This window comes from Penicillium arizonense, assembly GCF_001773325.1.
Source record: "Penicillium arizonense strain CBS 141311 chromosome Unknown PENARI_contig021, whole genome shotgun sequence".
In the NCBI taxonomy this organism is placed as follows: Eukaryota; Fungi; Ascomycota; class Eurotiomycetes; order Eurotiales; family Aspergillaceae; genus Penicillium; species Penicillium arizonense.
The window spans coordinates 8,501-18,166 of record NW_019173298.1 but is presented as its reverse complement, the minus strand read 5'-3'; the positions used below and the strand labels follow the sequence as shown (position 1 = coordinate 18,166).

General features: G+C 46.8%; 2 protein-coding genes across 2 annotated transcripts; one reads left to right on the top strand and one right to left on the bottom strand.

The window, feature by feature from the left end:
- Positions 1-622: 622 nt before the first annotated feature.
- PENARI_c021G12225 (uncharacterized protein) lies at positions 623-1,024 on the top strand (the record flags this gene model as incomplete). The annotated part of the gene is made up of 3 exons (XM_022635291.1): positions 623-680; positions 747-949; positions 1,019-1,024. 3 exons carry the CDS (start codon positions 623-625, stop codon positions 1,022-1,024), a joined length of 267 nt encoding a protein of 88 aa, XP_022484915.1.
- A 682-nt stretch (positions 1,025-1,706) lies between these two features.
- PENARI_c021G10535 (uncharacterized protein) lies at positions 1,707-9,397 on the bottom strand (the record flags this gene model as incomplete). Its single annotated transcript, XM_022635265.1, has 6 exons — positions 1,707-5,015; positions 5,064-5,356; positions 5,484-5,903; positions 8,694-8,852; positions 8,922-8,993; positions 9,049-9,397. 6 exons carry the CDS (start codon positions 9,395-9,397, stop codon positions 1,707-1,709), a joined length of 4,602 nt encoding a protein of 1,533 aa, XP_022484972.1.
- Positions 9,398-9,666: the final 269 nt, after the last annotated feature.

The window sequence follows — 9,666 nt, the reverse complement described above, 5'->3', positions numbered from 1 at the left end:
TCGTGTTCCTAGAACATTGGTGTGGCGAATGATGGCGTTGGTGACAACTAAAGGACAATTTGCAAGGTCGTACTTTCTGCGTCATCCATTCGCCCCCTAAGGGCCCCTGCGGGTATTTAGGGAGATCACAAGCATACATGAGTAATTCATGGTGACGAGATAACAGGTGCACAAAAGCACAAGCAGAGCTTGTTTATCTAAGTTCCGCTGGACACGTAGAAACCAGTTCCTCGGTTTCATCGAAATACGTTTCTTTTTACGGTTAAGGATGGCCACACTGATCTATTACATATTCCCAACAGCTGTTTATCTTTCATCTAGTTTTTAGAAGTTTATACCAAGTTCCCGGGAGCCGAGGTGCAACAGATGATTCAAGACTTTCTGAGCATCTCCCTCCTAGGAACTCGAGCTTCGGTTCCTAGTGATTAGTACCCTACCCTGATGACTTCGCGGGACACCTTCCCCTCTATAGAGATCCTGACGGAGCTTCAAAATAAATGATGCAAACTGTAATTCGCTGAGAATATTTAAAAGGGAACAAGCTCCCATTTCTGAATGTAATTAATATATTTCCTTTCCTCCAAGCGTACTTGAATATTTGAATATTAGGGTCAACGGCAGGATGTCTTCGCAACGAAAGGTTCTCCTGAATAACCCTTTACCTCAAACCATGGATGCAGGTTAGTCCTTTGTTTTTATCTCGTGCCCAAAGGAAAATTTAGGCTAACAGGCAAAACTTAAACTAGCTATACATCCTCCAAAGTCATCGCTAGATACAATTACCGCGAAGATCTATAACGAATTCACGATTGTTCAACGCGAATGCTACCAAAAAGACGGCATGCTTCGTGCCTACGAAAAGCAAAATTTTGACTTAAACGCCCAGCTTTGCGACATGTCCCGGTATATCAAAACACTTGAACAGAAGAACTGGAATCTTAACGAGAAAGTGAGAGGCATGGAACCTGAGAGGACAAGTATGGGACAGGCAAGTTCTTTTCAATGGAAAGGCTGCCAGGGGTAAAAGCTTGATTATGACAGCGCAACATGGAATGTAAAGACATTGCTGGGTCCCACATCTTGAAAGTTGAAGGTACAAGTCAGATGAATCAGGCAGGGGGGTTCTTGGCCTAATGTCTGCAAGGAAGTTTTTGGCACGCCTTTGAACGATGCTTATTTAGCTGTGTCGTGTAAACAAGTTATTTTCAGACAAAATTATTCAAGAGCATCTGAAATTTCACTTAGATGTCCACTGGACGCAGCATGACAGCCTCAATAGACAATGTAACTGGTTGTAAGGGCCGAAGGGGCCACCTGGCTATGAAAGACTCTTATACACTGATTCAAGGCCATGGAAGCCCAATGTGAAGAGTTCAGCATCTAAATTTGCCGGTGATCAACTATCACAAATCCGATGGCAGTAAACTATAGATGACTGACTGCTGTTCCAGAGCTTGCGCCAAATGGTCATGGTTAAAAGGCAGTGGCATGTGAGATAAAGGACGAGATCAAGTGGCCATGAGCACCGGTCGCCAGTTGACGGCCAAAGAGCCCAGCTGGCCCATGAGCCACGGACCATGGGCCAGCTGGGCTCTTTGGCCGTCAACTGGCGACCGGTGTGGCTTACTAACCTGACAGGCCAGGGAACACGCGGCTACAGTGCCAATTCGATCATGAACAGGGTCTCTTGCAGCAGAAAGTAATTATTAGAGCGAGGCTACATCATCCGGCATGCTTTGATCACTACCCTCCGCTAAAGCACGCGAAACAGAGTCCATGTTCTCCTCATTGCGAGCCACTTCATGACCAAAAGCCACAAAGATGGTGTTCGTGCCATCCTGAACAGCCGCGTCAAAGCACTGCGCAGGGACAACCGTGCGAAGGTTTTGGTCATAGAAAGTTGCCGGAACTTGCTCCCTCGCTTTCTCCCTGGCGAATCTTTCCACCGGTCCTGGGTCAGACGGATCGACCGTTATCTGATCAATCACGTGATCCCAGCCACCCCGACCATCTCTTCCCCTAAAAACGATACGGACTTTTTGATTCTCCCCGCTCTGTGGCTCATAATCAACAGTCTGAGCTTCACGTTGTTCAGCATGTGCGGGGTAAAATTTCTCGCTATCATCTAGGTCCATGTCGTTTGACCGAGTCGACTGGTTTGTGTCGTGCCAACGTTTAGGAGCCAATGAGTCCTTTTGCACTGCATTCGCTTCACGAGGATCTCCGGAGTCTCCTTGCGAAGTAGCAACGTCACTCCAGTTTGTGAAATCAATTTGCGTGATTGCCCTTGGCTTCTTGACTTCTTTCCGGGGGCGTCGATGGCCGAACAAGATTCCTCTCTTTCTGCCCGACGGCCCGTCTACCATCATATGATCGGAAGCTCCAGAGATACCTGTAGGGCGTAGTGTTTCGTCACGGCGTCGTTTAGGGACATGAGGCGCTGCTGTCGTGTCATTCTGCAGACTCTCCTCGACCCTGCTATTATACTCAGATGCGACAACATTCTCAGATATAGGCGGCTGTTCTCCAATTGCGTGTCTTTCTACCGGTTGATCGGTTAGCGTTGTTGAAGTGGGTGGCTCGTGGTCCTCCCCTGCCCGGGACCCCACTGGAGCAGCCTGAACTTCCGGTGATGTATTCTCTGGTATGTCGTCTGCCGGTGGCTGCTTAGATTCTGAATGCTCAAAAATCATTCCGTTTCGTTTTGATTTCTGTCCGACCTGCGCGGGTATTTGCGACTTGGGCTCTGTTGGGCTTTTGGGAGATGTCGGGGCACTTGTCAGAATTTCTGACAAACTGGTCTGGTCATCCCCTACCGGGTTTGCTTCGTTTGCCGGGATGTTCTCAGTTGTCATTTGGACAGTGCTTGGTTCAACAGCATGCGTCGAATAGTTGTCTCCATTCCCCGTGGGCTCCCGAAATTCCTCATTCTCGCCACTCCCGGGGTCAAAAATCTCCGCGGAGGTCGTAACAGTTGCATCCCAAGGGGTCTGGCTTTGGGTAGATGCGCCCTGGTCTTGTCCATCCGTTATACCGGCTTCTTTCTGGACTTGACTGGCCCTTGGCGGCTCAAAAGACATCTCTGTAAAGTCTACTTGGGTCACTGGCCTGATTGGACGCTCCCGGTTGGACACCTCGCTTGGCTGTAATAGCTTGTCGATCTGTCGTTCTAATACCTCATGTGGTTGCTCAGGAATGAAAGGCTTTTCTTGCTTTTTCCGCTGTGCCATATCATAAGGACTCCATTTGGCGTCGCCTCGACTCCTAGGACGTACTACACTCTTTGTTCTGGACGGCCCGTGGCCAGAGGGAGAACCGACTTGTTGTGGGTCCACTTCTGTTGATTCTAGTTCTCCGGTTTTTTCCACATCTGCATGCTCACACGCATAGTTTGTTGTCGTTTCTTCCTCGCGTTGATTGCTCAATTCCAATTGTTCTCCCGGGATATGCTGCTCAGCAGCTGTGGTTGTTGAGCTGTGGCTGCGTGTGTTCTGCATCTGCTCATGCGCAATTTCAACAGACATTAGGTCGTCGGCTTGATATTCATAATTTGGGTCACCAGCAGATTCCGTGCCTGTCTCGTCTGGCATCTCCATGTCGTCGTTTCTACCAAGTTCCGAGCTTTGCTGCAAACGCTCACCGTAATCGGCACGGCACCCTTCCTCTTCTCCTGAATGTGACGACCAATCCATATCACTTGAACCATCATGTGTACTGCAGATTCTTATTGGTGAATTTTCTGACGCACGCCATTTTAACGGCTCTTGATGAGAGCGAGGCAATTGGTGCTTCTGGCGCTCATGTTCTCGCCGCCTCTTCTTCTTTTCCTGTGGGTTTTGTCTCTCTCGCTTTTCTCGACTCCGGCCATGGCGATTCGCCTTTCTAAGCCTTTTCCGATCAATTCTTCGTGAATATGCCCGGCTTGGAGGTATCTCTTCTTTGCTGGAAGGTGTGCTCGATTCGGAGCTTTCCTCGGTGACGAAAAGCGGCGACATCGCACGCTGATCTTCGACACAGGGGGGACTGAATTCTAACTGGTTGAAGAATGTGTAATACACACACTGTCTCACAAACAAAGTGGAGACCTTTTTGGTAGTCGATGGCCATGCAGTATGGAGCTGGTCGACGAAGAGAAACCAACGGTCTTGCCTCTGGGCCTTGGCTTGCGGATTGCCACATCGAAATCTGACCTTAGTCTCTCTATCATCAATATGTCCCCTCTCGGGGTCGCAGTCAAGTGGCGAAGCCTGTTGAAAGCACTCGGCTACGCGATCCACGAGGGAGTCGAAAACATCGTTGTCATATTTGTATTTCACATGGTCTCGTGCCTTCAGAAGCGCCTCGCGTGCGATTTGTCGATCAGGGGAATGCTTTAACAGAGCTCTGATTTGGTCAGATTGATACCCCAGCTTCCGAGCCAGAACAGCCAAGTCGTAAAGGACTCTAGGGTCTGCTTTCTCCCAACCCTTCACCACCTGATCCTGGTTCTCGGGTTCTTTGGCCATTTTCGGATAATGGCGCATTGCATACAGCCAAAGTTGTCGATAGGCTAGTTCCGCAAGATCGATCCTGAGGCTCTTGCAATGCTGGAATTTTGTTTCGGACATCTGGACTAAGCAGTCGCCACCTTCAGAGGGTAACTTCGAAAATGCATTTCGCATTGCGCGTTTGACAGTCGGTTGAAATTTGTTGAGCGAAACTAGTCGCTTCAAGCAATTTGCGGAAGACTCCAGATACCACACATTCTGGAAAAAGGTGTAAAGTGAGGGAATGATGCGTTTCCTTGATTTCATTTTTTTCCAGATTGAGGCACGCTCAGCCGAAGTGAATCCTGAGAAGGCTTCGCCGCCAAAAACAAGCCCTTTTGCAAGTTTTCTGTCTTTGTTTGAAACTCCAGGAGCCAAGAGCTGCAATGATTGTATTGAATGGGGGTCGATTTTCAACATTTTTGAACGCTTATGCTTTACCAAAGACGCCCAGTAATCGTACAAATCGTTCAGACCGTGGACCAATTCCTGCATTCATTAGATTTGGAAACACAGATTCTGCACCATACAACTAACCTCATCGCAGCCAATAGCCAAAGCCCGGGAGATTGAGCAAAGTTTCATTCCCTGCTCGAGTAGAGCTGGCAGTGCTAACAGAGAATTTACTGCAGCGCGAACATCATCGTGGGATTCAAGTTGCTGCAAACGCTTCAGTTTGTTCGGTGAAAGACGAGCCTTCCATCGCTTCTCAAAGTGGGCATTTGCCTCATGCTGATATTGGCGAATCTTACGATATATTTCGCCATCGGTTGGCGTTTTCTCGTTGCAGTATTCATCTATGAGAGTTGCTTTAAGCGAGGGGCTTATGTCTGTAAGTCGTCAGTGCCATATACCGCACAGAGATGCTCTATCTCAAATTCTGTAGCAGTCTGGTGTCGGCCGATTTTTGAATGCTTGGAGCGATTGATGAGCTTCGAGATGGCGAAGTGCACGTACCATCTAAGTATAGATTTACTGTCCACCACTGATCGCAGTCTGCTAAGAATTCTTCGCCGGCCTTCAAACGATGCTGTCCGTGCAGGCATTTCACTTGCCCACTGGAAAACTGCAGGTGAGGATATTCGTCGGATGTGTCACTCATTAGTTGAGCAGCGCTCATTCGCGCCTTTTGGAGTGCAGCATCGAGACTGCGGCTCGATACAACGGCAGTGACATGGTTAGGAACATCCAATCGTCGACACCCTTCTTTACTGAAGACTTCGCATAGTCTATCCACGTTCCTTGGATCCAATGCCCGGCAAATAGAATTGTCCGGCACAATCTGGCTCAAGTTGATTAGAGCTATCCCTCGGTATTTCTTATTTCGTTCGCTGGTCACACGACGTTCATGATCTGTGTACATAGACCGTTCCATGACTAGAATTCAGCTGCCAGACAGACGCATTATTGGCGGGGCGGGGGAGGGTTGTACCTGTACTTATCGTTTTCCTCGGCCTCAGAAATGCGAAATAAAGTCACACCCTTGTTTTCTTCGCCTTTATTGAGTGATTAATCCAATTCGTTGCCGGGCCCAGTCGACGCGAAAAGTGAGGGCTCAGTCACACAAACAACCAAGGATTGTCTGTTTATTAATATATATGGTAACTCTTCGAGCTTCAATTGAGAGTTCTTCAAACCCTATTCTTTAGAACCCATTCATCTTGAGCAATCCACAACAGCCATGTCTGACCATGGCGATAAACGTATTACGATGGTCGACTTCACAGGGGCGATGAAAGAGTCAGCTCAGTTGAATGGGACAATACAACAACAGCAGCGTGATGATACAAAAAAGAAAACTTATTCTGCGCTTAGCAAGAAAACGACGAAAGTAATCAAGGGAGGCCCGAAAACTTTCGGGTTACCTCAAATAAGTGAAAACGACCATGGTTCTCATTCTTGTATCGTGAGATATGAGTCTCCTTGGGACACATATCGGCGAGCTATCTCTTGTATAATTGCGGGCAAGGTGACCATTGCCACTCATCATTCCAACCCATCACGAGTGATCGCCATTAGGGAATACCAAAAGAAAGATGTGGGACAAATGGTTGAGCTGTACGGCCGTCTTCATCACCAAAACATTTTGTCTGCACAAGAGTGCTTCATAAACGAGAGCTCTATGTTTGCCCTAGTGGACGACTTAGCCCTCTCTTTAGAACACCTTGTCGGGTGCCGTACCCTTTACCCGTCTGAATGCGAATTAGCCTCGATGCTTTGGCAAGTATGTTACCTTTTGTACTTCAAACACGGGAGACTTATTTATGTGCGAAGACCCTCAACGGCGCCAGTTATCTCGGCGAGAATGGTTGGGAACACCAGTCAATGACATGCCGGTATGTTCTTTTGGGCCTGGATGGTGTAATCAAAATTGGTATGTAGTTCTAATTTTCTGGAAGCTTATTACTGAAAGCTTTCCAAGCGAACCTTGAGTCCTGCGAGAAAAGATTACCCAGTGAGACACAAAGTACACACATAAAGTCTCTTGCTGGTATTTCTATGGAGCTTATGCAGAAATATACAAAAGATAATGGGATGGTTGGAGTTGATGATGTGGATCGATGGCCCGTGGATTCAGACGCCTTTGGCTTTCTCTCGGCGATATCTACTACAACATCAATAGAAGCCTTGAAGAAGGTAATCAGTGCTTCAATTCCATTATTGTTACATGTCATTTGCTAATCATCTGAAGCATTCGCTTTTCATCAATAAGAATCGGTCCCGGGGGAAACTGGTTCTGCTAGCGCGAACAGTTATTCTCTCTGCGAAGATTTTTTATTCACATGACACCTAATCCCGTCCATCAAGCCCATGATAAAGTCTTTGCTATTTGCTATTCTGAATTCTGAATTGCTAATCCTAATGGTTATTTCCGATTTCGAGACTTCTAAAAAAACGCCTTCTAGCACAGCATATTCTAAGTGCAAGTTGTGAACAGAGCTAACGAATTCCGACCAATTTGCTGGTTTCCTCCATTTCCAAACCTAAAGTCCGTAAGTGGGACATTTTCGTGCCCTTGATAATAAATTAAGCCATCTTTTTATGTTCTTTCCTTTCGAAATCAGAGCAAAAACAGAAAAGACTCGGCATGGTGCTTTCTAGTTAAAACCGTAACTGAAAAATGGTGGAGTAGGAAGATACAATTCATGCGATAGGAATACTCAAGGTTCGTAATAGTGCAGTGAAATTAAGTAGACTTGCATGGTAGCTCGCAGTTTGGCCGGTGAGGCCCAAATTGTTGGAGTACCAAATTCAATGGCAACTTGTACCAATATGGATCTCCCTATGAACGGAATTTGGGGCAGATAGCTATTTTCGAACCAAAATTACCAGGTAAAACTAGGCAATTGAGTGGTGGGTGGTTGGGGGAGGGGAGGAATTCGAGTGGCAGGCTCGATGAATTGAACGTTTGCCCAACCTGTGAAGAAAGAATGTAGGTGGTAGTTGCTCCTTTCTATATAAAATACTTGAAGGAGATCTGAAACCTAGCGCAGGCTCGCGGAGGTACGCGTGAGGGCCGAGAAAAAAAAAATGCGTGTCCACGGAGAATATTTTCTCGTCGTGGTAGTCAGCTCGTCGCTTACAAATGCTCTTGCGGTGCTGTATATGAAACCTTGGACGCTCCATATAACACGTTGTAGCAACATGTTTTATTAACATATATTTTGAAACATGGGCTATGTAGTATTGAATATAAAAAGTGTGGGACATATGGGAGATGTGGGGTAGAAGAGTCTGCGCGATCATGCCACGGCACTGATGGAGCGAAGAAGGGGGCGTACTCAAGTGCAGCACTGTTAGTGTGTGAGCTTTCTTTGAAACTTGAGACGTCTTTCCATTAATACCCTACATAATGGGCCGATTGGTTCTGTAGGTCGTATTTCCATAGATCAGATATTCAATCTACATTAACGTTCAACACAACTGTTGATGACTATGGTATGAGATTTAAGCAGACGACTTCCCAAAAATGGACTTCAAGCCCTATCTTAATTCAAAATAAACTGTGCTTAGTCAAGCTGGCTGGAAGTCTGTTTCATGCAGACATAGTTTCCGATCCAAGTGTCTACAAACAACTGCTCTCAACTGGTCTCGAACTTGAGGGGAGGCGGAAACTGCAAAGTCATCAATAACCTGATTTTATGGATGAGGACAAGAAATGCTCACCCAAGACAAGTGTTTTCCCTTGTTCCTCACTCGTGTTTGGAAGTCTGGCAATATGTTTCCCAGAAGCCTCCTCCGAAACAATATGTTCGTAATTGGGGCTAGCATTGAAGACAGACGCACGTCCATTGATGCCGAATGCGTCTCTCGTTTTGCCGAATGCTAAATAGAATGAAATTTTTAGGATCTACTACCAAGTTAATATGCTACAAATTGAAACAGGTTGCTTACTCACATAGCCGTTATCCAGAACATCATCAGCGAGAAGTTCATTCAATAACGGTTGAGCGGCAACAGCAATTTCTATCGTCGAAATGAGCGCTTGTGCTTGATCACAACAGAACAGAGGACTTCTTACCTTTAGTCTGCACTTTCCAAACAAAATGCACGCGACGCACATATGATGTAGACGTGTTGTATCCATAAAAAAGCTTTTTTAAGTAGGGGATAACTCCTGCAATTCCAAAATCGGTTGCAATGGCCAGGACACACTCATAGTCGTCTGTGGATTTACTAGCACCGTACGGTCCGCTCACAAACGCAGTGTACGACGCAAATCCGTCAAAAGCTGCGCAGGCTTGAAGAGCTTTTGTGAGTCCTTGTTGTGATTGGACGAAGAGTTCTAAGACTTCCTGTTTTTCTGGAGACCAAGATGTCACCATGAACGGATGGGACTGCGCCCAGGAAAGCAGGCTCACGGTAGGCATCCAGAGGTTCACATATTGGCCGGCTTTTACCTGCATCGGACGGGGCAGGACTACACGAATCTTGAGTGGCACCCCCGCTTGACCAGTACGATTTGACTCTTGTCTGCTATTTTCACGTGGTTCTTGTTTGGATTTTGTGCAGGTAATGTATGCACGCGGGCGCGGTCGTGACGGAAAGATTCCATTTCGAAATGCGAAGATTGCGACATGCACGGTTGTCGTGATGAACAGTATCCCGAGTGATATGCAAATGTATATCCGTGAATCAG